The following is a 22,195-nucleotide window of genomic DNA, read 5'->3' on the forward strand; positions in this document are numbered from 1 at the left end:
TGCTTACTGGGAGGCCAGAACTCTAAACCCCTCAATTATGATGTCACATTCTCAGCCATACTCATCTTCACCATCACCATCATCATCACCAGCTGCCAGCTTCCTGAAAAAGTCAGGTTTGCACTCATTGAAGGAATAAGGGGTTTATTAGTAGTAAAAAATTTGGAGCCACAATGTATGTCTTGGATACCTAACTTTAAATTTCAAAGCCATTGACGCCTTTTTTTAGCAGAGCTCTGACAAGGATACAGAGAAGGTTGTGAAAGAAGTCTCTGGAGGCCTCTACAGTTCAGCTTTCTGTACATATGGGGAAGAAGATGGACAGAAGGAGCCCTCAGACCTCGATGAACCACGTTCCTTTGTTCCTTACATTGTACTACCACTGCTCACTGGGCTCATCTAAATGGCAACCTGTGGGCCAGACACTGCCCCTCTTGCAAAGGGGGTGAAGAACAGCTGTTGAAGGACTGTGATGTACCAAAGCAACCAAATGCTTTATTTCACCTTTAGGCCCAGCTGCCATGTGAGTGAAGGCAGGATGCAGAGTCACCACCATCTCTCATACACCACAACTGGAAACAAGAGCCTACCTCTTGCAGCTGCAACAGCTGGATCACAGTGATGGGACAGCACAGCTGATTCTTTGTCTACCATATGAGAATTGGGTGAAGAGCAACCAGGGAATCAGTAATTTGCTTTGCATGATTTTGCTTCTTTTCCCCTTATTAAAAATATCAACAGCTGAAACCCACTTTTAGTGAGAAGAGTCTTTAATCACACAAGGGTCCAGTTGCATAAGAGCTTGATGTTACAACAAAAGATGCACAAACCAGTGAACCATCTGACGATTTAGTTTTGGGATTTTCCACCACTGCCTACACAAACAAAGCTAAAGGTTTGTGACAGCTGCTTGTGTTTCGATTATCTCTTTCAGGATCTCAAAGTTCAAAACCACATTCTAGAGAAGCAACTGGCAGAAGGAAATTATTTCTAACAGCCCATCCACAGAAGAGGCCTCATTTTATTATTAATTACTCATATTGCCATAGGACCTAATTGTCCCAGCCAAGAATAGAGGCTCACTGTGTTCATTCAATACAAACAGGCGGGCAAGGGCAGGCCTTGCCCCATGGAGATTGCTCTCTACAAACTCTCAGTCCAAGTTCCACATTAACCATTGCCAGCTCTGCAAGAAGCCTGATCTAGTGCTCAATATACCCCATGAGATTTTAGCTGGACCAAGCTCCCAAAGAACTGCAAAAGTCATGTGTCACGGATTTAAATGAAGATTTCCCTTGTATTCTCATTATAAAGGACATCCCACATGCTGGGTCTCAATACAGTAAAGCCTGACATTTAACTTTTCCCCAGGCAGCAATAGAAACAAGGAGTACTTTGTGGGATGAGGCTACCCACTGACAGCAGGCAAGGAGAGGTGAGATGCATTCTTTGCAGGGAGAGGCAGCTGGAATTTGGTCTCCCCCCACCCACAGTGAACAACCAGGTGTGGGGAAAGAGCAAATTAAAAATTAAGCATTTCAGCCTGTAGGGATTAGTAAATGCTGATGTGAAAATCTCAGTCCCAGCAGAGAAGAGTTGTGGTTCTGAATGGGTAAGTGGGAAGGCGAAGGAAGAGGGTTACAAATAGTGGGATGGCAGCCAGGAGAAGTCAGCTTCCAAAGGGGGAAAGAGCAAAGTAGAAAGGGCAGCTCGGGGGGGATGTACTCTGGGATGACCAGAGTATGGGGCAAGGGGACCACAAAAAGACAGGACAGCCCATAGGAGGCAGGATGCAGAAGAGCTGCTGATGGTCTCTAGTGACAAGGGCTTTACCACTGAAATGGTGCCAAATAATGAATTAGGAAACAAAGGAATTTTATCTAAGTTTTTCATCCTCATTTTTCTTTTAGTTTTGATTGTGTTACAGTAGCAAAACTACCAGCAACATCATTCCTAAATGGCCTTACTGGTCACACTGGCACCAGTGGGAGACACTGCCAGTGCACACCCTGGTCAGTGAGCACAAGGCAGTTGATTGCTTTGGCTTTCTGGTTGACCGGCTTTTTAAAATGGAAGGATTTTGGAAGATAAATGATTGGACTAGATCTGAGAAAAATACGTGTTTTCCTTGTGATTTAGCCAGATTTACTATGAAATTATGGCTGAACAGCCTATCCCTCCACAGCTTCTGAACCTCTATTACTCATCTCTAAATTCCCCATATTATTCCTTAATAGCAAATCCCTGACAAAGTTCTCTATTTCCACTGTAAAATCCCTAATCTTCTATTTATATGCCTGAAACTCTTTGTGCCAGGCATCGCAGAATCCCCAGGTGTTACTGTCACGTAATAAATAACAATTTATCCCACCCTGCTGAGACTTAATGTGCCAAACTGCAGCTCAGGAAACAGGCAGTACTCTCATTTTTCAGAATGTTTCCACTCTCCCAGAATGTAGTCTGTTCTGTCACAGGGTAACAAAGAACTAGACCTGTTTACTAACTAAATTACCTTTTAATAACTAAAACTGACTAATGTTGATGTTTTCATGTGACACCTGTCAGACACATTATTTCACCAGTCTCTTTCTGCTAAAGACCCTGACCAATGTCAGTGACCACTGAGGCTGGATGTGATACCCGACCCTCTGGCAGCAGCCAAGGTCGTGCTGACTCACTCCCTCTGGCTTTTCCCTGCATCCATCCAGTGCCAGTGCTCTGGTAAGTGCTTGACTATTCATTACACTGCCACTTGCAAAGCTGCAACTCCTCTCTCCACAGATAGCACAAAGCATTGGACTGCAAGCTCCTAAAAATGCTGCTTATCAGAGTTCAGACTCCTTTGCAAGTGGTAGGTTACTTTCTGCTACAAACATAAGTGATTGCAGGAGAGGAATGTCTGCCATAGGGTTTTGGGGCAGAATTCAGGATCGCCTTTCCAAAACCCACTTCTTCAGAGTAGAATATTTAAGAAGCACATCCTTGAGTAACAGCAACAAAGCAGCAGCTGTCAGTAGCCAGCCCAGCATCAGCTTGTGGTGCCTAACTCAAGTTCTTACTCATTAAGAAACCACGGGCCACATTTCAAGAAGCATCTTGCAAACAAGAAACCTTCACAGAATAAAAAGTGTACACAGGATGGTCCTTACCTGTAACTCTTCCTGTTATACCCAAGGAAAGGGTTATTTATACCCAAACAAGGCTTATATGCTTATTTTAGGTTTAAGTGTCTTCTCATCAGTCTAATCTACTACAAGAGCAAATTCAACAGTCATAAAAACATAGGCACAACTCTGAATGTCTGTAACATCAGCCCAGGGAATTAGTTGAACTACTTTTCAAGCACCAAGTGCTAAAACTATAATCGAGGCAACACTGCATTTTCTGTTCTTGAACCTACCCACAAGCAAGAAGACAGAAAATACTCAAAATCACAAATCATGAGGCATGTTAAAATAGATTACATTATGCTACATAGATAGCAAAAATGTTTAAAGACAGAAGCCTAAGTGTGTATCCCAAGATCTACAGTGGGCAAAAAGAAGTAGGTTTCAATATGAGGTTGGTAAGTCTGCTTAATGAAGCAAACCCAGTGTTTTCCATGAAAATTAAAATACAGACTTTAGGGACAAAATTCCAGGTAACTAAATTCAGTAATTTAATTCTATTCCTTTAATATGGTTTTCCTTTTGGGAAGACTAAGCACCTAAGAATCTATAGCATCATTGTAACTTCAAATTTGGAAAAAAATGCTATTGCTGAACTGTGTTGCTCCAGATTTGCTACTATTTTTACACAGCTGAGCTTACAGCATCTTAAGTGAAAGTTTTGTTATTATCAGATGGCAACAGTCAGACCTTAACTGGCAGGAAAAAAAATAAAAGCTTACCTAATGCCCAAGAAATGGAATTACCTAATGCTCAAAGTAATGCACTCCTAACGGACACCATGTGACTTCATCTCCCTTATTGGTATACACAGACAATTATATCCCATCTAACTACTGTTTCTCTTTTATATATATATATATATATATATATATATATACACACACATATATATGATATTATATCCTCTATTTCACAGAGCAGTCCTTGTTACCATATCCTTACAATTTACTTGAAATTTTGTCACCAAGGGCCTAGATTTATGACTGAGGTTTTATTGATTAGTAATTGATTCAGTGCACATTTTTAGCTTACTGCAGATGGAAGATACATGTCGGCTTAAAACTCTTTCCTTCAGATTTCTGCTGGGTTTTGTGCTTGGCTGTGGTGGGTTTTCTCCCTTGTTCTTACATATTTGGGCTAGCCAAGTACATACACATGATCAGTTACTGAAGCTCAGCAGAATTATGAAAATTCATTAAACTGGAAGAGTAAGAGCACATCTGAGACACAGTAATTATAGTTTTGCCAGTTCTCCCTTCTTTAATGGGAAGTTTATAACACATTTTATTGCATGCATCTTGATGACAGTGCTGTTTGCCAGAAGGTGGAGGGCAGAGATTCAAATAAATCATTGCCCCCCTCTTACCCACATAGCCAGGACTTCAGCACTGGTCTTCAAAATGACCTTGAGGTACAACCCTGAATATGGGGTATATTGTTAAGAGATGGCATTCTCCACGTGTGATGCTTAAATCAAACCTTTCCTAACTGTTTGTAGATTGGAATTACAAGCAGTTATCAAAGAAAGAAAGAAAGGACTGAATGAGAAAAACTTTTCCTACTCACCTAAAAAACCCCCACAAACTTGACTTTATTACTACTATGAATTATATAAATTACAAGCTATCGGGAGCACACTTTTAGTAAGAGGAATCTCAGATTCAAGTTGGACAGTAGTTGTTAAACATCTTGGATTAGACATCAGATTGAGAACCAGAGGCTATATCTACACAGACACTTTAACCCAACTGTGAACTCCCCATGTGCCTCCATACCAAATGCTCCAGTTCTCTTAAAACTCACATGCCAAAAGGTTGAAAGCTCTATCCTTCTGGACAAGGACTCCAGTGCATCTTGCCTTGTGTGTGTGAGTAGACAACACTCCAGTCCTGAGAAGACAAAATCCGAATCATGCTGCATTCCTGTTCGGCCAACAGCCAAGTTTTATAAATGAATTATTTCAACCAAGCCACCTGTTCCTTTTGCCTGACCCAAATTCCTATCTTTATACTCAAAAGTTTGCTGATCTTTTTCTGTCTTCCTATCTGAGCTTCAAAACTGCTGGGAGCTGGGTTTCCTCCTCTAAGTATCCAAAACAGGTTAAAACTGCAGCTGTTAACAACTTCCAGGCGGGAATTAGCCATTAGTCAGTGATGACAAACAGCACTTCGCAGTTCATTCGCAGTACACTGACATTTAAATCCATCCAGAGTGACTATGGGAACCAAGGAAAGGCTGTTTGGTGCTGACAAACTTCGGAGTGCATATCGAATGCATGGCATTGCTCCTGTTAACTGTGTCACCTGTGAGTTCTGAGAGAATACGAAATAAAAAAAAATAAACAAACACAGACAAAAAAAAAAAACCACCCCAGGAAGGAGAGATGAAGTTTATATAATTTAGCTGAAATGTTCCCAGAGGTGATTGACTGCAGTGAAAGGCGACTAACTCTAGTAACTGGCCAACTCTGGTAACTGAGGATGTCTTTTATGCTTCTTGGTTAAGCACAGTGTTATGTATCTATTACTGCTAGCACTAGGAAACCACTTGCTGTGTAGATGGATTGAACACAGTGCAGAGGTAAATTAGGTCTGATTCAAAGGAACAAGGGTGATGGAGAGGGTATGGCAGGACTGTGTGGCTAACTGGCCCCATTCCCCATGCTAATCACAAGGACTGAGTGCATTATCTAACCTCACTGGGCATTAGTTCTCTTGTTAAATAAACAAACAACCCCATAAACCATACAGCAAGTTAGAAAAAAAAAATTAGTTTTGTAAAGCCTTATGTAAAATGTGCCTTCTTCCTATGCATATACACAGCCAATCCAATTTTAAAGCTGCCCTAAAAGTGATCTTTCCAAAGATGATTTTAATGGTGAGGCTGCTACAAAACAGAGCAGACAAGTCCTTGGTTGTTTCATTTTCAGTTCATTTCTAAATGTTTCAGAACATTTCTAAATGTTTCTAGGAATCCCTCATGTCTTTACAATATATGAGCATGGCATGGAAGGTCTAGTCTGCTAGAAATGGCCAGATTTCCTACATTCACACAATGACAAAAAGGGTCTTTAATATAAAAAATTCAGCAGCAAATGAACACTAACTAAGATAGAGGACAAAGACCGAAAAAAAATAAAGACTTAAAAGTATATAAACCATCTTGGACAGGAGACAAACACTGTATAAGAATGAGGCAGAAAATTATGGGCTGCAGATAGAGAGAGAGGAACCCCAAGAGAGATGAAGAAAACGGAATTGGATGCAGTCTTACTGAAAGCCTTTTGCTGTTAATAGCTCTCACAGGTCTGTCCCAAAACCATATATTTAGGACAGTGACCTGCTTCTTCTTTTAACTACTAAGTTAATTAAACTTTGATAGTGAAAGAAATTCAGAAACATAAATATTATAATCTCAAAATTATTTTTAATATTACCCTCTGCATTGAAATAGAGTCCCCAGTAAAACACTAATGTGCAACCTAGCTTAATTTCTACCTGCCTACTTCAGCTTTAGACACCTGCCCTTGCTCAGACACATTTTTCACCTTCTGACTACTCCTAACTACTTCCATCTGTAACTAGTCTGGACTCATGGACTGCATTCACAGTACAGCATCAAAAATTGCTGGTTTCTCCTCATAGTCATCTGCTGCTACTGATGTGAGTGGTAAAGGGACAAAGGGCACATTCATGTCTCTACATGCCATACCAATTCCTCTAAATTAGGAAAATACCCTCTCTCCCCCTACATAAAACAAGAGTGTTGTTGAGTTCACAGGGAAGTGAGGCAAGAAGAGGGCTATGAAAGTCATGCCACAAACGTAAGACAGTTCAGCAGAAATGGCATCCTTTTCAGTCTCTGCCATTATAAATTAAAATCAACCCTCCCCCCAAAAAAGTACGGTACAGAATTCTATTAAATTAAACATTATCCCCTCAGGTATCAGACAAATATGGAAGGGAAATCCATAGCAAAGGCAATTGGGCAGCAAAGCCCTACAGCGTAGCAGAGACATGAGGGATGCAGGAACAAGCAGGGATTCGGATTTTATTTCCGTTGTCCATGTGGAAAAAACACCAACGCAAAAACATGAAGAAAAATGAGGTGCTGAAGAACAAACACATTCGAGCTCATTTGAAAAACTCAGCACTTGTTCAAGAAGAAAGCTCTTTTTCTAGAAGCCCTCAATACTGCCAGAAAAATACCTGATCTTGCATGTATTTTCCTCCAGCTGCCAACCGCATAAGGTATATAAAAATTGCCCAGGTGCAAATTTACTCTGTCCATCTGACTTTGAGAATGCTCCCCATTTTATTATGATGAATGTTCACAAATTATTGTTTTATGCCAAATCTTATTTTCTCCACCATTGTTTTGCCCCTACTTGCACTTTCAGTAAAGCCAGGTGTTCAACCTGACTGCTGTTGTGCGCACAGACTGCACACACACCCCTGAGAAAGAAAATCCACAATGCAACACAGAAGGGAAGGAAAAGTATTTCAACTAAAGGAAGTTATTTTTTAAAATCCGTTACAAAAGGCCTAATTCCAAACAGATGTGGACCTTCAGATTAAAATCTCTTTAGTGATCCCTAATTTTACATTCTTAAGCCTTAGACAGGAAGCAGCTCACAATAATAATGCCTGGCTTACCCAATAACACCTCAATCAGTCATATTAGATTTGGTACTAATCCAATATTTTCTAAAAAATCTATGGAAAATGTACTTTTCCATGACATAAAATCCAGTTGCAACTTCCATTTCTCTCTGAAGAGTTAAACCCAGATGACTGATTCAATCAGAATCTCTCAGATAGAAATGGATTTCTTTGATGAAAGAAAATAATTTAACTATTTGGAGAAAACAAATTGAAGTCTGTTTATTTGGTGAGTATGTGAGCCTCCACTGTTTAAAGCTGACCATCACTGTTTAAGGGCTGGCTATTATAGGAGGACTAATATTGCATGTTCATCTGTACTGGCTCATAACGATACAATGCAATTACTGAGAGCAAGTGGCAATACAGGTCCCTGAAAAAGAAACGGTTCATCTACATTTTTCTTTGCATCCTGCCAAAGGTCCAACAATAGTCCTAATTTCCCCTAAGATGATTTCAGCTGCTTATGTTTTCTGTAGGCTAATGCACAGGATTCATTTCCTCTTAGAGGAAGCAATCCTGACATAATTCGATGAGCATCTCTCTTAACATCAGTACCCGCTTAAGCAGTTCATCCTGTCCCTCTCTTTCCCCTGCATTCATTCCTGACTTTTAGGCAATACAGGTAAAACAGTTTACAGGAAGGTATTGTGAACCAGATCATGTAACCAGCCTGGGTTACAGACAGCATACACCCCTTCCTCAGTTTTGTTTGACTGAGGTTAGTTTTCTGCCCTGGTGTGACGGTATGAACAATGGCACAGTTGAGAGCCAAAACAGAGGCAGGAATGACAGGGGGAGATGTAGGATTGTCTTGTCGAGAAATGAACACATCAAACTACACCCTTAGTAACCCCAGATCAATGCAGACTTAATGACAAGCCAGAAAATATTAAATTCAAGCATGAAGTGAGGCTATGGGTCCTCTGATGGTCACCATTTCCAGGCACCACGCTGTTATGTATTGGGTAACTCACAGCAAGCTGCTACTGGAATTTAACCAGGCACAGTGGGCATCCTCAGAGACTTTGCTTTGCTTAAGGTCCCTTGCTATCTACCTCCTTTTTTCGCTAGTCCACATTCATCCTCTCAGCAGGATCAGCTCTGAGCTCAGACCAGGTTCCTTAGGGTTGTATCCAGCTGGGGCTTGGAAAGTCCCATGAAAGGAGACTGTACAGCCTCTGCAGGCAACCTGTGGGACTCCCTGTGCTCATGGGGAAACAGTTCTACCTTCAATCCAGTCTGAAATTCTCTAGTTTCAATTTATGTCAGTTGCCTCTTGTCTTCCCACCGTTCACCAAATGATAGAATGGGTAAGGTTGGAAGGGACCACTGGAGGCCATGTGGTCCAACCTCCCTGCTCAAGCAAGGTCCTGTAAAGCACATTACTCAGGATTGTGTCCAAACAGCTTTTGAATATCTCCAGTGAGGGAGACTCCACAATCTCCCTGGGCAATCTGTTCCAGTGCACTGTCACCTGCACAGTAAAAAAGTTCTTCCTCATGGTCAGGAGGAATTTCTTGCATTCCAGTTTCTGCCTGTTCCCTCTCATCTTATTGCTCAGCACCACCAAGAGAAGCCTGGCTTCATCCTCTTGATATTCTCCCTTCAGATATTTATAAGACACTGATGAGGTCCCCTCTCAGTCATCTCTTCTGAAGGCTGAACAAGCCCAGCTCCCTCAGTCTTTCCTCATAAGAGAGATGCCCCAGTCCCTTAATCATCCTCCTTGCTCTCTGGTGGACTTGCTCCAGGAGCTTCTTGTTTCTCTTGAATTGAGAAGCCCAGAACTGGACAGAGCACTCCAGATCCTGCCTCACCAGGGGCAGGATCACCTCCCTCGACCTGCTGGTAATGCTCTTGCTAATGCACCCCAGGATAGCCTTAGCCTTCTTAGCCACAAGGACACATTGCTGGCTCACAGACAGCTGCTTGTCCACCAGGACCCCCAGGTCCTTGTTTGCAGAGCTGCTTTCCAGCAAGTCAGCCCTCAGCCTGCGCTGGTATATGAGGTTATTCTTACCCAGGTGCAGAACCCTGCCTTTGCCTTTGTTAAATTTCAGAGAGTTCTTCTCTGCCCACCTCTCCAGCCTGTTGAGGTCCTTCTGAAGGGCTGCACAGCCCTCTGGGGTATCTGCCACTCCTCCCAGTTTTGTGTCATCAGTGAACTTGCTGAAGAGGCATCTGGCCCTTCATCCAAGTCACTGATGAGTAAGTCACCCAGTATTGACCCTTGTGGGACACCAGTGGTTACAGGCCTCCAATTAGTCTCTCTACCATCATCGTGAAGAGCCTGGCTCAGTCATCTCAATAACCTCCTTGTACGTATGGACAGGCTGCTGCTGAGTCCCTCAGAGCCTTCTCTTTTCCAGGCTGAACAAGCTCAGATCCATCAGCCTCTCCTCACAGGGCAAGTGCTTCAGCTCTTGACTGTCTTTGGTGGTCCTCTGCTGAACTCAGTCTGGTTTATTCATGTCTTTCTTGTATTAAGGGATCCCAAACTGGATGCTGTTTTCTAGATGTGGTTTAACAACTGCCAGTTCAAAAGTGATAATCACTTCTCTCCATCCACCAGCGATGCTTCTGCTACTAACAGTCCAGGATGCTGATAGCCTTTCAACGTGAGGGCACACCACTGTCCCACATTCAGCTTGCTATCCCTCAAGGATCCCTGAATCCTTTGCCACAGACCTGATTCCCAGTCAGTCCCCAGCCTGTAATAACTGAATAAAAGATTTGCAAGCTGCTGCTTGATTTTGCAAAGGCATTCCTTCTAAGTGCACATCCCAAAATGAACTGCTCTTTCAGTAGCAGGGTATGCCCTAGAGACAGAGGTAGTGTTGGCTGGACTCTGGAGGAGACAACAGTGCAAGAGAGCACCTGAGTACAGTCCCTCCAGGTCTGCACGTCCCTCTCACCCTTGCCCTGCCCTCACGGCCTTTCTGAGTGACACAATGTCAACAGACCCCAAAGACAAAGTGATGAGATCAGGATGACATGCTGAAAATGTTCAGCCTCATCTGACACAAGCCCACAGACACTGTCGCTGGAAGGAGGTGTAAAGATATACTGAGATGGCATCAGTTCACAGCTCCCAAGCTCCATATTTGGAACACATTCAGCTTTGTGGAGAATTGAGAACATCTCAGTGGGATTTATGAGCCACTTCACACTTTCCTAAGCATCCTGTGATGTAGACAGGTGTGCAGAGCAACCATTTAACAGGACTGTATTTGGGATAGGAAGTCTCCCCTTCTTCTGCCCTTTTTGGATCCAGAGAAGTCCCACCAAATGTGCACTTCAAAGATGGATGAGGCAGAGGTGATTCAAGCAGTAGGAGTGTGAGAGGTTTTGGGGGAGCTGGTGGGGCAGCATTGCTTCAGAAGAGAGAAGAGATGGAGCTTGAGTCACCTGTGTTAAAGTAGTGCAGGGAAGAGCAGCCCAGAAAAGAACCTGCCAGAGAGGCCTTCAGCTCTATGCCTCAAAAACCATTTTCAGTCACAGACCAAGAATTGCTTCTGGAAGCCCTATTAAGTAGCATTGTGAGTAAGCACTTCACAATCATTGATACAACATTTCTGTGAGGTAAAGAAAACAAGGACCTGCCAAGGATAGGGCTACTCACCAATAGCCTGGTTTCCAATAACTTACCAAGGATAATTGTGTTTAAAGTAAAGCAAATATCAAACTGCATCTTCAGCCTGTAAATCAGATAGCCAGTGCTATGTGCAATCCAGTGGAAGAGTTTATCTCCACAGAATGAAATACAAAAAAGCCAAGAAACCAAGGGAGATATTGCCTAAATTAGTCAGTCAGAGAGGGCGTTAAGGAGAGGAACTTGAGGATCTACTCAGCTGCTATGTTTATGATTTGATTCCCAAAGAGAAATCTTTCCTAGGATTTCTCAGGCCTAACTGTCTTGCAGAGTTGGACACCAAAGCTGCCTTCCATCCCCATTCTATCATGACTAAATGTGACTGATGTTTCTCTGCTTTGAAAACTTTATGGACCACAGGTGCCCAGTAGCTAATCAGGGAATCACGGAATGGTTGAGGCTGGAATGGACCCCATTGCTCAAGCAGTGACAGCTACAGCAAACAGCTCAGGTAAGAAGATCAATTTGAAGCCATTTTACACTTCTTTAGAAGAAATAAAACTAACAACACACATTATTCTTACAGCAAATGCAATTTGAACATGCAAGAACACAGATAATAAAACCACTAGAAAATCTTTTCCATAAAATATGCTGGTAATAAACTCCCAACTCAGCAAGACAATGAAAACAAGCTACCTTCAATCTCATGAGTATCAGTCTCTCAATTCTTACAGAGTGCAGGTTAAAAGGCATATCTGCTAAAGTAACTTTCTGAACAGGGGCCCTAAAACTATAGTGTTTTACCAAAAGGCCAAAATTGCACTAGACTGAGATGTAATTGACTAAAGTGGAGAAACATCATTTTTAGACAGAAAAAAAAAAAAAAACCAAGTCCTATGAAAATTAATAAAGCTTTAAATAATAATAATGCTTTTGTAACATAAGTCAATCTCATGGCCCAAAACATCAAAGTCTTGGGCTAAAGCAGAGAGCTCTGAATACAGCAGAAGAAACATCAGAGGTTACTAAAACAATTCATATTGCATGGTGGATAGCATATATCCTGTACACGAGTATTAATATTTAATGTAATAGATTCCAATTTGCTTTTACATCAACATCCTATAATGGCCTTACACTCCCATCACATTCTCCAACAATGGAAATTATCATATAGCTGAGGTTCTGTATTGCCATCTATATGGAAAAGGACTGCTGAAGTTCACTGGAGCTTTGGATTGCCAAGGAGCATAAGAGAAGGCTTCAGACTGGTAAGCCATAGCTGAGTAGTTAAAGACAGGCAGCTCTGTTTGCTGAGCAATAAATACAACAAGCTCCTAACAACAGAACAAAATTCAGTAATGAAACAGTTAAAAAATAAAGTCTTGCCTCAACAAAACTTAAATACAGTAACTGAATCTGCTCAGAGAAGGTCTGCAGAAGGAGAGGTAGTAGTCCTGACATAATCCTGCCCGCCCTCTTGCACCTACCATTGCTCATGAATGGACAAACTACTTGTTTCAGCACAAACTTGAGGCCCAATTTCTATACCCCAGTATGACTTCAGAGAGGCTGCAGATGTAGCGAGGTAAGAGCAGGGGCAGAGATTCCTGCTGGGAAGTCTTCCCAGCTCCTGCTAGTCAGTCAGTCAGTCATGGCATTTGATGTCCTGCCACTGGCCAGCATGTCCTTGGTAGGGCTTGCTGGAGTAGGAACACGACCCTTCTCCACACATTTTGGACAGAGCTTTAATTAAAAATAAAAGCTGTTTTCAGATGACTTCTGCCACTTTGAGAGCTTTCAGACAGAACCCTATAGCCCCCAAACCTACGACCCCAAGTCTCCACAACAGTTTGCCTGAACTACCTGAATTCTGCCTCACTAGTGTCATAAGAGGTGCCATCTGTTTGTGTCTCACCGTCATGACTCTGACTTGTGCTGACAGAACAGGCATAATGGAGGAGGTAACACAGAAGCTAGAAAACAGATTACAGCAATAAGAAGGGCTAAGAGCAAATTCTGCTTCACAGGGCTGCATGCACAGTAAGAATCTGTGGTTTCTGCTATAAAGGTTAGAAGCAAGAAATAAAAAATCTCTTGCAGCCTAGGTGGGGGATGGAAACGCCCTACCTGCTGCTAAGGAGAGCTCTGGAATTGAGAGCCCCAGGTCTGGACTGGAAACTGGAGAGGCTCCACTCTTGCTTAGAATCAGGCAAGCTACAGGATTTCTCTTCTTCCTGGCTCCATGGATATCCCCATCAGTATCCCTGCTGTGGTTGGCACAGCATGAAGGCATGGTCCCATAGGACACATTCTGGGCTGCAGAGCATGCAATCCCATTGACTTCAAGGGTAGGTAAGCAGGAAGAGAGTTTGTGCCCATCTTTGATTTCAGTTAACCGTGTGGACTCATCTCTCTAGTTTAATAATTTCAAGTCAATTCCTTGCACTATCCCTTCTCTCTGTGACCATGTGCACCCATGTGTGATCCTGGCTTCTGATTGGACTTCTTTTGTACATGCTTATGATGGGGTAACAGCTAGCTGCAGCTCTGCTTATCTCTTTCTTCTCCTTCTTCTTCTTTTTTTCCCTAGAAATCGCATTGCCCTTTTCCCCCTTAATTCTGTTCCTCTATTAATGTCAGGTCATTTCAAATAGCACTGACTTCATGCCAGTTCAAGTTAGGTATCTCTGTTGCTCAGCCTGTGATTACTGGTTTCAAAGTCCTGAGCCTACTGCAAAGGCTCAGGGGGGTGGGGAGGCAGAGATCAAGTTTAAGGAGATCAGTAGGTTTTTCTGAAAAACAGCTTTATTCTTCATACAGAAAATATAATGTTCTCAACTCTTCTGGACACTGAACCAAGTCTGTAGCATAACTCATTTACCTGCAAGTAAAATGAAACCTTTATTTTATTAAAAATACTTCCAAAAGGGCATCAGTCAGTATTCTAAAGAATATATTCATATATAACCTAAATTTTTAAGTGGCTTCCCTCAATATGGATTATGTTCATGGTTTCTAACAGAAATCTCATTAATTCTAACGGAATTTCTACACGTTACATATAGCATAATTTTTTTTGTTGAACAAAAAGATACATTTTAAATTTGGGAGAGTATCTGCCTGGTACTTTTATCTTCTCTTTACAAAACACGTAGCCAGTTACATTCTAAGATAGCATAAAAATACCATGAAGTGTAGAGCTGTGAGTGCTGCAGATGTGTGCACGCACACCCCTTCTGTAGCTCCCGTGTATGTGCACCATATCAATCTCAAGTTACTTCCCTTAATGATGAACACAGGAACAGTGACGATTTTTCAGTCATATTTAGCAGAGCTGAACGTTAAGGTGTAGCACTCACCTACTTTATACTTCAAATGTTACAAAAACACATTTAAAAGATCACCTCAAATCACCTCTCCAATCAAGTCTTTTACCCTTTCAGCATGACGCAGAAGTTTAATTTCCACTGATGATGGAGTGACCTGGAGACTGTTGTATGGTTACTTCGCCTCCCTCCTCCCCCCTTAATGGCAGCGGTTCCCCTCACTGCCAGAATAAAGCGGGTCTATAAATAACTTCAAAAGGAATTGTCTCTCTCCTCACGCACTGCAGACAGCTGTTTACACAGATCCCGAGTCCTTATACAGTGGGTTTGCCCAGCTCTCATCCTACGGGCTGTTTCATCTCCTCTTCCTAAAAAAAAGCCTTGGGTGATGCGATGGAGGTAGGACCTGAGGGACCCTCCGCTGCCGCAAACGCCTGTTCCCAGAAGTTGTGGCTGCCGGCGGCAGGGGATGGAGCGCGGCCCCGGCCCCGGGGAAATTTCCCAGGGCAAGGGGTTTGCGATCCCGTGTAATCCGTCCTTAAGCTCCATGGTCCCGGCTGATCCTCGGCCCCGGGAAACCCCTCCTCCCCATCCCACGAACCCCGCAGCCGCTCCGGGGCCCGCACATCACCACATCTTTGCCCGCGCACCTGCAGGGGGCTGGCCCGGGGCCCCGGGGAGGGACGCGCGTGGGGCGCCCCCGCACCTGCCCGCACCCCCGAGACAAAAGCCCGGGCTGGCTCACCTCCTTCAGCTGCTCCAGCTCCTGCTTGAGGCCGTCATACTCCGCCTCCAGCTCATCGTACTGCTGCTTGAGGGTGAGCTTCTCCTCCAGCACCACCAGCCCGTACTCCGCCGCCTGGATCTTCTCGTGGGTCGTCTCGGAGAGCTCCCGGGTCAGGCGCTCGATCTCGCTCTTGTAGTGGTCCGCGCCCTGCAGCACCTCCTCCGCAGCCATAGCCCCGCCGGCACTGCCGCGCCGCCGGCGAGGCAGCCAGGGGGCGGCCGCGGCCGAGGGGCGGCACCGGCGGCCTGGGGACGGCGGTGGGGACCGGGATGAGGATGAGGATGACGCCGGGGGTCGGAGCCGCCTGCGGCAGCCGCCGCCGAGCTGCGGGGGCGGTCCGCCCCGCCGCAGCCGCGGTCCCCTCCTCCCCCCGCCGGCCGCCCGGGGCGCGGCGAGGCCGCGCTCGCCTCCCCCGGCCCTGCGGCGGCCCCGGCGGCGGGGGCGCCTGGGCTGGCGGGCGGGCGAGCGGGCGGGCGAGCCCCCGCTGCCCGGGGCGGCGCGCTGGAGGCCGGGGCGGCGAGCGGGGCGGCCGGGAGCGCGCCTTCTCCCGGCGGCTCCCGGCGAGATGCTGCTGCTGGCGCCCGCCTCTTCCCGCGGCGCCGGCACCGCCGCCTCCCTTCCACACGGTCCCTCCCCTGCGCTCTTTAAGATGACAGCGTCCTCAGGTCTGGCATTCCCGCCGGGAAAGAAGAGGGGAAGCGGCGCTGAAGCGCGGCGGCACCGGCAGAGGCTCCAGGAGCGGTGGGTGCCGCGGGAGCCCGGCGCCGATCCCGCCGGGATGGCGGGGATGCGCCTGCGGGGCTGCTCCTGCCCGGTGCCCCCTCCCCGCCCCTCCGCGGTGTCAGCGCCTCTCGGATTTTCTCAGCGTGTTGCAGCCGTGGCCACAACATCAGCGGCGGTGCGGGTAGAAATAGAAAGGGAGATGCAGCCCAGCAAACTGCGGGAGCGGGAGGATGGCCTCAAGTATTCCCCTTGCTATTGCGGGAAACTGGGAAAGAAGAGCTACCTGCTCCTTTCCTTTTCCCCGGTGAATGAAGGCACATGGGAATGGTCACGGGAACCTGGATGCGAAACAGTAACGGGGTCGGGGCTTTGGGCTAAGGCCACTCTTCCATCACCATTAGCACCAGGTCTCTGTGCCACTGATGAGACAGCGGGACAAAACTGATTCAGCTCAGACACGGTCACACCATTGTTTCTCTGTCAAATTAACCGGAGGACCTGATGCATAGATTATGTCAGTTTTATGCTGGCTTTTTGCTGGCTGCAGAAAGACAGATGCTACTTGTCCAGCATAAAATTAGAGTGGTGCAGACAGACAGTAACTGATCTCATACAAAGCCTGCCAGTAAAAAGTTAACACACCAGATTAGGGGCATTTTACATATTTGAACTGGAAGAGTGATTTCATCCAGGATCAATGTCATAATGTACCATGCCATAGCTAGCTGGTTGTTTGTTTTTTTTTTTGGTACTAGGATTCTTAAACTCAAATTTACTGTTTCTTCAAACTATGGCCTGCAAACCGACCTGAATTGATATTGATCAAGTTTTGCTCTAATTACTAGCAGGACCTGTTTTTCACGTTTTAGAATTCTTTTTTTTTTTTTTTTTTTTTTTAATATTAGTTCTTTAAAGGTTGGCATTTGAGTCAGAATTTCCAGGAAAGGAAGGTGGGTTTTTAACATAGAAGTTATGTCTAGAAGATAGATATCACTGCCCAGCAATGCAGTGCTGTATTGGAAATCAAAGACATAGATTCCCTTTCTTGCTGACCTGAAAATGCAGTTTTAAACAGGCCACATACCCTTTATACTGTAGCTTCCCCATGTCTAAGAAATAGGTAGAAATGTTTAGACTTCTCAGCACAGTTCTTTGAGATCTGCAAATGGAAGCACTAACACTAGTTATATAACATATGCATCCAGTATATAGCATATATCTATTTTATAAATATATGTGCATGCGTACATAACTAATACATTGTAATCCATCCTATATAAACACTTCTCATTGCCTAGAGAACATACATGGAAGGAGCAAGCAAAGTAATAAACATTCTGTCAATTTTTACCTTGAAAACAGCTTCCAAAAATGCACATTTTTAATAAATTCTACTGTAGAACCAAGCATGAATATTAATAGGAAAGAAATGTGAATAGGTAAGGAGAGTGAGTGGCTCTCATCGATGACTAAATGTCAAAACAAAGAGGAAAACACCACTATTCCAATTGTAATTCCCAACGTACAGCTAACCTCAACATCCTTTTCCTAAAAGAGGATGAAAGAATCCACAACTCAGAAGGGTGAAGCCCACTCAGAATCCAAAGCAGAAGCAAAATATTGTCTCAAGAGCTTTTGCAAATTCTGTTCTAGCTGCCTCCCTCAGCTTTGCACCTATGCCACTGTACGAGCAAATGTTTTGTGAGCACTCTTTCAGGAATGGATCAGAAAATAAAAAGCTTAAGACCGATGTTAAAAATGAGTGGTTGGGTCAAGGACAGTGTGGAAACTGGCTGAAGCAACTGGATGCCTATAGCTAATCAAGCCTTGGTGTAACTCCACTTAACATCATTTATTTGACAATCTCTCTCACAACCCAAGGGCAGCCTCACCACCTGTCTGAACATCTGCACCCCAGTGAGGAAACCTGGCATCTTAAAATGTGTCAGATTTTCTGCAATACCTCAAAAGAAAGTTCAGAGTGAAGTCCAGGTACTGTGCACTGTGCACCAAAGTACAGTGATTGAGAGGTCCTGAAGCTACTCTACATTGAAAACAAGCCCATGCCCATGAATAGCTACCATTATACCTGTTTATTTGCATCTTGCCTCCTAAATATAAACAATATCAAACCTGGTGATGTTCATCTTTGTTTTACAAGTCTGCTGCTTCAAAAGTCTTCTTTTAAAAGTCCCAAATCGTTGGGGGACTTCTGTTGTCAGTTGTGAGTTTCTCTGCACTGACTACACCTGGGCTGGTCAGCAGAGACACGGATGTATACATTCAGACATATATATTTCATTCAATGAATCCCACCTTTTCACTTCTCTACCTTTTCCTAGGCCTTAAAACTAGCACCTACATTCTGTTGTTGAGATCCTCCATCTGTTTTTTTAATGGACTACTAAGGTCACTGATGGATCTGAAAAACATTCAAGCTCCTTTCGCCTGGTTCGCCTCATTCCTGACTCTGTGGAGAAGAGATGGACAGTTTTATAATATAAATAGAATCTAAGCTATAGGAAAAGACATCATTAAAGAAGGAGGTGCTGCAGCATGACCCAAAGGTGGTCGTTCCGTAGTGAGGATCTCATAACTGAAGCAGTGGCACCTCCTTTGGTGGAGATCTCTCACTTTCTGGAGTGCCTATATTGTAGATTCAAGTGACTGTACAGTGGTGTCAGCAAAGTGCTGGTCTCAGTCACAGTTCTGGTACCTTTGGGTTCCCACTTATCAGTGCAGATTACCCTAAAATAATGAGATATTTTAAATAATTTCACTATCCAGGTATGATCACCTCACATTGGTTTAAGTCCTGCTACAATGTTCTCACATTTTTTGCCTCCCCTGGCTCAAAAAGCTTGTCCTGGTCTCATTAAAGGTTTGCATATCACCCTGCATTATTATTTCTCCTTCATTTTGCCCTGTGTACCCCTTTCACATGAATATTTCAAACCATTCCAAAGTGATTTAGTCTATGTGCCATTCCTCATATCTTCACAGAACAAGCTTCTTTCTGATTGCATCCATTTCATGGGCAGAAATTGTCATTTGAATTCCTGGCATGTGATACCAGTGAACTCCTAAACTAAGGATAGTAGGTTCCAGTACCAAAAATGCTGTTCTGATTATACATTTTTTCGAGACAATCAGATATTCAAGGACAGGGAAAATTATACAGTTCAAATCTTGCTCAGGAGCATGTAGTATTTAAATTTCGGATCATTTAAGAAACATTTAATGACCTATATGAAATGAACTACTGGTTTTACACCTTAGTGGAAATGCAGCTACAAAAGCCACCCTGTACTGTATTGCAGATGGCTGAATCTCTGCACCTACAGCATACACAGAAATCACTGTGAGTCCATTTGTATGGAGCATCTCAGAGGACCAGAGCCCAAATCTAACTCCCTGCTAATTAGTGGTGTTGGGCAGGCTCACCAGAGTGGCCAAAGGGGGGAAAAAAAAGGTATGAGGACCAATCTGTCACTGTTAATAAAAATGGGATTGATTTTCTGGAAGTGAAAAGAAGGGGAAAGCACTGAGGGAAGGCAGTGTGGTAACTGTGCTGAGTCTGGTTTAAGAATAAACAAGTGGCTGTTGTACTGCCACAGCTTCATCGCTCTTGAACACTGAATATAAGCACCACATTTGTAATGAATGACCAGCCTGAAGATAAAAGGGAGACACTGGGAAGAAAATGAAATTTAAAAAAAGATATTTCAAGATCCTAGTGCAATAGAAATGGTAATAGGTTTTAAGAAAATTAGTTTAGAGAGAATGTTAAGAGAAACTAAACACGGGAGCTAATAAAAAATAATGCATATAATGAAAAGTAATGATGTTACGCTGATTAACACGAGTGTCAGTATTCAGAAGAAAGGCTTTCAAACAAATGTGAGTTTTCTGTGAGCTGCCTTTAAAGGATCTGCAAAGGTAAATAAATTCTTATTTTTTAAAGCCTGTGATCAGGTAGACTTAAACGTGTTGTACAGGGTCCTGCATTTCCACCAGAATAATCTTCAGTTCCAAAAACCTGAAGGTTGAAAATCACTTGCGTAGAACATATGGAATCTGAAAGGAAGGATGGTATAAGATGGAACACTTCAACAAGGAAATCACAGAAAAGGGCTGTACAGAAATGGTTGGCAGAATGTTTTGTGTGTAATGAGCAGGAGTTAGGGAATCAGTTAGGGAATTACAGGAAAACTACCAAAAAAAAAGGTGTAAGGACATTTAGAAAATACAGTCAGCAATAACTAAGTAGCAAACTGATACCTGCAGTATAAAAAAAAATACAGGCTATAATAAAGAATGTGAATTATTATTCTGTCAGCTTGCTTTTGGCAAGAGTTGCACAGGGGTCTTGGTTCAGCTCCACAGATCTAAGCTGACTCTCTTAATTGACAGCATTGCCCCCAGGCTCAAGACCCAGGACACAGCTCTTCCACTCCACACAGCAACTTACAGTACAAACAAAAAATGGTTGAAAGAAGCACAGAAAGTATTATTATGCTTATTTAAACTACCAGGCAGTTTTCTGTGACACAAGGAAGACCTGTCCACTTAGAATACTTTTCCCAAACAACTTCTCAGCAATTGAGCCTAGACAAATCAGTGTCACAGTGAAAACTATTCCTTACAGGACAGATTTAAAACTGGGAGGAGGAGGAAGAACACAGTTTATTTCAGATGTACAGCAGAAGCATCCATTTTCTGGAAAACCGCTACAACCAGGGCTCAGCCAAACTGCAAAATACCTGGATGTCTAGGGCAGCAAATTGTTACGAGAGATGAGGGCAAAATAACTACAACCTGAAACACCTTTTTACTTTTGCCAGGACCTCAGGAAGCCAGGCACCCACTGCTGCACCTGCTGAGAGGCAGGTGATGTGGAGAAGGAAGGCAGCTTGGATTTGGGAAACTGGATCCTTTCAGCCGTCACAAGTTCAACTCCACTTCCCCACTCTGAGTTTCAGCACCATGACAGTGTCTCTACTGCTCTCTGGCTGTACTTTTCACCTTCTCTCTTCTTTGTATGGTCCACCACCACCATCTTTGCCTGCCACTCACTTCTGAGAACTCCCAGGCCTGTCTGTCTCTGCATTAGAGACATGGAGGGCTACAAAACATCTTAGAAGGTCGTTGAAGCTAATCCCACATGTAGGTGGGATCAAATGCATCTAGACCATTCACGGTTAGGGTTATCTAATATGCTTTTAAACCCCTCAGTGACAGATACACAACAATATACCTACAAAGCCTTTTCCAGTATTTCACCCTGATCACAAATGGAAGCTTTCCTAATGTATAATTTAAACTTTTTCACTACATATCAATTTGATCAATTCCTATCCTTTGGTAAAAACTGTGCCCCTTTCATCAGTTTCTTCAATATTTGAAGGCTGTTCAGTTTTCTCTTTTCTTCACTGAGCAAATTTCCAACTTTTACTCAGACCCTTAAGTCTGTCCTTTTAAATCATCTTTTCTAATCCCATCCAGGGTTCTGAATGGCCTTCTCTGAACTATCTTATTTCTTACTCTTCTAAGCTGACCATAGTCCCTCCAGGTGAAGGCTTCCTCATTACTGAATAACATACATCAAACATCTCCCGTATTGCCAGTATGTCATTCATAGTACCCCATTCAATGTTTTAAGAAACCACAACACATTGTTAATTAGTATGTAGTTTGCTGTCTACCATAGCTTTGGGATCCTTTTTTTTCCCCTGTTGCTTTTCCAGGCACTTACCTCTTTGCATTTTTTTTCTGCTGAGGTTCATTGTTGAATATCCTCCTTCCAAAGGCCCTCAATTGTTTCTTGTACAGAGGTATCAACAACTTCATACCAAGTGTGATCAACTGGCCTTTGTCTAAAAACTTCTCATTCTGGAGAGCAGGATCAGATCAGGAAGTTTCTCTGC

The 22,195-nt window shown here is 43.6% G+C and overlaps 1 protein-coding gene across 6 annotated transcripts in view; it reads right to left on the reverse strand.

Annotated features, from left to right (window-relative positions):
• The window catches only part of BICD1 (BICD cargo adaptor 1), a 171,063-nt gene extending 155,262 nt beyond the window's left edge, over nucleotides 1–15,801 (reverse strand). For all 6 annotated transcript variants that reach the window (XM_051784533.1, XM_051784532.1, XM_051784537.1 and 3 more), the window contains exon 1: nucleotides 15,504–15,801. In XM_051784533.1, coding sequence (XP_051640493.1) covers nucleotides 15,504–15,716 — 213 coding nt within the window. In that variant the 5' untranslated portion in view covers nucleotides 15,717–15,801. The remainder of the gene's footprint in view (nucleotides 1–15,503) is intronic.
• Between the last annotated feature and the right edge of the window lie 6,394 nt (nucleotides 15,802–22,195).

This window comes from Manacus candei, unplaced genomic scaffold, assembly GCF_025592945.1.
Source record: "Manacus candei isolate 608988 ecotype Guabito, Panama unplaced genomic scaffold, ASM2559294v1 h1tg000018l, whole genome shotgun sequence".
Lineage (NCBI taxonomy): Eukaryota > Metazoa > Chordata > Aves > Passeriformes > Pipridae > Manacus > Manacus candei.